Source organism: Bos taurus, chromosome 9, assembly GCF_002263795.3.
Source record: "Bos taurus isolate L1 Dominette 01449 registration number 42190680 breed Hereford chromosome 9, ARS-UCD2.0, whole genome shotgun sequence".
Lineage (NCBI taxonomy): Eukaryota > Metazoa > Chordata > Mammalia > Artiodactyla > Bovidae > Bos > Bos taurus.
In genome coordinates this window covers 24,502,800-24,508,790 of record NC_037336.1, presented here as the reverse complement: position 1 = coordinate 24,508,790, position 5,991 = coordinate 24,502,800, and the positions used below count along the sequence as shown (strand labels likewise).

The following is a 5,991-nucleotide window of genomic DNA, read 5'->3' as shown; positions in this document are numbered from 1 at the left end:
GAAAGGGCATGAGAAAATACTTGAGGAGATAATAGTTGAAAACTTCCCTAAAATGGGGAAGGAAACAGCCACCCAAGTCCAAGAAACCCAGAGAGTCTCAAACAGGATAAACCCAAAGCAAAACACCCCAAGACACATATTAATCAAACTAACAAAGATCAAACACAAAAAGCAAATATTAAAAGCAGCAAGGGAAAAGCAACAAATAACATACAAGGGGATCCCTATAATGATAACAGCTGATCTCTCATTAGAAACTCTTCAGGCCAGAAGGGAATGGCAGGACGTACTTAGAGTGATGGAAGAGAAAAACCTACAACCCAATTACTATACCCAGCAAGGATCTCATTCAAATATGAAGGAGAAATCAAAAGCTTTACAGACAAGCAAAAGCTGAGAGAATTCAGCACCACCAAACTAGCTCTTCAACAAATGCTAAAGGATCTTCTCTAGACAGGAAACACAAAAAAGGCTTATAAAATTGAACCAAAAACAACAAAGTAAATGGCAATGGGACCATACTTATCAATGATTATATTAAATGTAAGTGCGTTGAATGCCCCAACCAAAAGACAAAGATTGGCTGAATGGATACCAAAACAAGACCCCTATATATGCTGTCTACAAGAGAGCAGTCTCAAACCAAGGAACACATGCAGACTGAAAGTGAAGGGCTAGAAAAGGATATTTCATGCAAATGGAGACCAAAAAAAAAAAAAAAAAAAGCAGGAGTAGCAATACTCATATCAGATAAAACAGACTTTCAAACAAAGACTGAAAAGAAACAATGAAGGACACTACATAATGATCAAAGGATCAATCCAAGAAGAAAATATGACAATTATAAATATATATGTGCCCAACATAGGAGCACCTCAGTATATAAGGCAAATGCTAACAAGTATGAAAGGGGAAATTAACAGTAACACAATAACAGTGGGAGACTTTAATACCTCACTTACACCTTTGGATAGATCAACAAAACAGACAAGCAGCAAGGAAAGACAAGCTTTAAATGATACAATGGACCTGTTAGACCTATTTGATCTCTATAGGACATTCACCCCAAAACAATGAATTTCACCTTTTTCTCAAGTGCACACAGAACATTCTCCGGGATAGATCACATCCTGGGCCATAAATCTAGCCTTGGTAAATTCAAAGAAATTAAAATCCTTTCAAGAATCTTTTCTGATCACAATGTGGTAAGATTAGATGTCAACTACAGGGGGGAAAAAAAAGCTATTAAATACAAAAATATAGAAGCTGAAAAACACACTTCTGAAAAAGAAACAGATCGTGAAAGAAATCAAAAAGGAAATCAAAGTATGCATAGAAACAAATGAAAATGAAAAACCGGACTTCCGGCCGGGCCCCTGGCAGCGGCGGCGGCCGAGAGGGCGAGAGGCCGAGGGGATCCAGCAGTGGAGTGTGAGGACCAGACGCCCCAGCGATGACCAGTTCCCCCGTCTTCAGAGTCATCTACAACGGCAAGAGGAACAGTGGCCCCCGCTCTCCCCTCAACAGCAGCGAGATCTTCACCCCGGCCCAGGAGGAGAATGTGCGCTTCATTTATGAAGCCTGGCAGGGTGTGGAGCGGGACCTGCGGAGCCAGATGTCGGGCAGCGAGCAGGACCTGGTGGAGGAGTACGTGGAGAAGGTCCCTAACCCCAGCCTGAAGACCTTCAAGCCCATCGACCTGAGCGACCTGAAGCGACGGAACACGCAGGACGCCAAGAAGTCCTAAGGCGCGCCAGTGCCCCTCCCTTGGCCTCCGGGAGATCTGGGTGCAGCCTGCCGCTGGCCGCCTCCTCTCCTGTGGGCTCAGCTCCTGGGAGGGGGAGGGGGCCTTGCTCCCAGTGGGCCGAAAATCCCGGGACCAGGACAGGCATGATTGATGGCCAAGGCCTGCCCCTCCTCCCTGAGCCTCTCCTTTCCTCTCGGGGGATCTCAGGTTACCCCCGTCCCTAGGAGGGCCTCGGCCCTGCCAGCCCGTGCCCATCCCGGGCCTGGCTGGACCTTTGGAGCTGCTGGTCCTGCCTGCCCCCAGGGCCTCGACCCTGGTTCTTGTCGCCTTCTCCTGCCCCCACCCCAAACCCCTGGGCACTTCCAGGATCAGGAGGGAGATGAGGGGCCTTTGTTATCTCCTGTGCTGTGAGACTGGGCTGGTTTTGTCCTGAAGTGGCCAGGAGCCAGGACAGGGTGGTCCCAGCCACACCCAGCATGGGTCCCTCACCGAACCCTGCTGCATCTGTGCCCGGGGCACGGGGACCGTCTGACCCCCCACCCCACTGTCCAGCCTGGCCCTTTCTTTCCTTGTCAGCTTTAGGATGACACCAGCTCTCCGGGCTTGGCACACTGCTGGGTGCCCCCTCCAAGGGTTCTAGGCAGCCAGGTCTGGCTCGCCCTTAGGAAGGGGCGTGGGGCTGGCCTGAGCTGACGAGGCTACCCAGTGGGTCCTGCTCTGGGTGGTGAGTTGGGAGGGTCTTCAGGGCCATTTTTTTTCTTCCTGTGCCCTCCAGATTCAAGTGTCTGACTGGAACCTGAGGACCAGTAAATAAAGGTGGGGTGGCATTGGCTTGGCAAAAAAAAAAAAAAGAGAGAGAGAGAAAGAGAAAGTGAAAAAAAAAAAAGAAAAAAAACTAGAAAATGAAAAACCGACAACCCAAAACCTATGGGATTCAGTAAAAGCAGTGCTAAGAGGAAGGTTCATAGCAATACAAGCTTACCTCAAGAAACAAGAGAGAAATCAAACAAACAACCTAACTTTACACCTAAAGAAACTAGAAAAAAAAAGAAATGAAGACCCCCAAAGTTAGTAGAAAAAAAGAAATCATAAAAATCAGAGTAGAAATAAATGAAAAAGAAACAAAGGAGACTGTAGCAAAAATCAACAAAACTACAAGCTGGTTCTTTGAGAAGATAAATAAAATAGACAAACCATTAGCCAGACTCATCAAGGAAAAAAGAGAGAAGAATCAAATCAACAAAATTAGAAATGAAAATGGAGAAATCACAACAGACAACACAGAAATACAAAGTATCATAAGAGACTACTATCAGCAACTATATGCCAATAAAACGGACAACTTGGAAGAAATGGATAAATTCTTAGAAAACTATAATCTTCCAAAATTGAACCAGGAGGAAATAGAAAATCTTAACAGATCCATCACAAGCGTGGAAATCAAAACTGTAATAAAAAATCTTCCAACAAACAAAAGCCCAGGACCATAAGGCTTCACAGCTGAATTCTACCAGAAATTTAGAGAAGAGCTAACACCCATCCTACTCAAACTCTTCCAGAAAATTACAGAGGAAGGTAAACTGCAAAAGTAATTTTATGAGGCCACCATCATGCTAATACTAAAACCAGACAAAGATGCCACAAAAAAAGAAAATTACAGGTGAATATCACTGATAAATATAGATGAAAAATCCTCAACAAAATTCTAACAAACAGAATCCAGCAGCATATTAAAAAAATCATGCATCATGACCAAGTGGGTTTTATCCCAGGGATGCAAGGATTCTTCAGTATTCACAAATCAATCAATGTGATATACCACATTAACAAATTGAAATATAAAAACCATATGATTATCTTAATAGATGCGGAGAAAGCCTTTGACAAAATTCAACATCCACTTATGATAAAAAAAAAAAAACCTCTCCATAAAACAGGCATAGAAGGAACATACCTCAACATAATAAAAGCCATATATGATACACCCACAGCAAACATTATTCTCAATGGTGAAAAATTGAAAGCATTTCCCCTAAAGTCAGGAACAAGATAAAGGTGCCCACTCTCATCACTACTGTCCAACATAGTTTTGGAAGTTTTAGCCACAGCAATCAGAGAAGAAAAAGAAAAGTAATCCAAACTGGAAAAGAAGAAGTAAAACTCACCGTTCACAGATGACATGATCCTCTACATAGAAAACCCTAAACACTCCACCAGAAAATTACTAGAGTTAATCAATGAATATAGTAAAGTGTCAGGATATAAAATTAATACAGAGAAATCCCTTGCATCCCTCTACACTAACAATGAGAAAACAGAAAGAGAAATTAAGGGGAAAATCCCATTCACCATTGCAATGAAAAGAATAAAATACTAAGTAATAAATTTACTCAAAGAAACAAAGAACCTATATAAATAAAACTATAAAACACTGATGAACAAAATCAAAGATGACACAAATAGATGGAGAAATATACCATGTTCATGGATTGGAAGAATCAATATAGTGAAGATGAGTATAATACCCAAAGCAATCTATAGACTCAGTGCAATCCCTATCAAGCTACCAATGATATTTTTCACAGAACTAGAACAAATAATTTCACAATTTGTATGGAAATACAAAAAACCTCAAATAGTCAACCTACCAGACTTCAGACTATATTACAAAGCAACAGTCATCAAGACAGTATGGTACTGGCACAGAGACAGGAATATAAATCTATGGAACAAAATAGAAAGCCCAGAGATGAATCCACACACCTATGGACACCTTATCTTTGACAAAGAAGGCAAAAACACATAATGGAGAAAAGACAATCTCTTTAACAAGTGGTGCTGAGAAAACTGGTCAACCACCTGTAAAAGAATGAAACTAGAACACTTTCTAACACTGTACACAAAAATAAACTCAAAATGGAATAAATATTTAAATGTAAGACCAGAAACTATAAAACTCCTAGAGGAAAACATAGAACACTCTCTGAAACAAATTACAGCAAGATCCTCTATGACCCACCTCCTGGAGCAATGGAAATAAAAGCAAAAATAAACAAATGGGACCTAATTAAACTTAAAAGATTTTGAACAATGAAGGAAACTATAAGCGAAAAGACAGCCTTCAGAATGGGAAAAAATAATAGCAAACGAAGCAACTAACAAAGAATTAACCTGAAAAATATACAAGCAGCTCATGCAGCTCAATACCAGAAAAATAAATGACCCAACCAATAATGGACCAAAGAATTAAGCAGACATTTCTCCAGAGACATACAGATGGCTAACAAACACATAAAAAGATGCTCAGCATCATTCATTATCAGAAAAATGAAAATCAAAACCACAATGAGGTACCATCTTAAGCTGCTCAGAATGGCTGCTATCAAAAAGTCTATAGATGCTGGAAAGGGTGTGGAGAAAAGGGAACTCTTTTATGGTGTTGGTGGGAATGCAATCTAGTACAGCCACTATGGATAACACTGTGGAGGTTTCTTAAAAAACTGGAAATAGAACTCCCGTATGACCCAGCAACCCCACTGCTGGGCATACACATCGAGAAATCTAGAATTTAAAGAGACATGTGTACCCCAATGTTCATCACAGTACTGTTTACAATAGCTAGGACATGGAACCAATCTAGAAGTCCATTGCTGGATGAATGGATAAGAAAGTTGTGGTACATATACATAATTGAATAGTACTCAACTATTAAAGAATGCATTTGAGTCAGTTCTAATGAGGTAGATGAAACTGGAACCTATTATACAAAGTGAAATAAGTCAGAAAGAAAAACACCAATATAGTATATTAACACATACATATGAAGTTTAGAAAGATGGTAACAACGACCCTGTATTTGAGACAGCAAAAGAGACACACAGATATGAAGAACAGATTTTTGGACTCTGTAGGAGAAGGTGAGAGTGTGATGATTTGAGAGAACAGCATTGAAACATGTATATTATCATATGTGAAATAGATGATCAATCCAAGTTCAATGCATGAAACAGGCACCCAAAGCTGGTGCACTGGGACAACTCAGAGGAATGGGATGGGAAGGGACATGGGAGGGAGGTTCGGGATAGGGGCACACATGTATACCTGTGGTTAATTCATGTCAATGTGTGGCAAAAACCACTACAATATTGTAAAGTAATTAGCCTCCAATTAAAATTAATTAATTAATTAAAAAAGTAATACTGGAATCAGTAGCTATTTCCTCCTCCAGGGTATCTTCCCCTCCC

General features: G+C 40.8%; 1 protein-coding gene across 1 annotated transcript; it reads left to right on the top strand.

Moving 5' to 3' along the window:
• The first annotated feature begins 1,358 nt into the window (after window positions 1-1,358).
• On the top strand, window positions 1,359-2,772 carry LOC101908069 (mapk-regulated corepressor-interacting protein 1-like). The gene has a single exon (XM_010808390.4). It carries the CDS (start codon window positions 1,454-1,456, stop codon window positions 1,745-1,747), a length of 294 nt encoding a protein of 97 aa, XP_010806692.1. The 5' UTR covers window positions 1,359-1,453; the 3' UTR covers window positions 1,748-2,772.
• The last annotated feature ends 3,219 nt before the right edge of the window (window positions 2,773-5,991 follow it).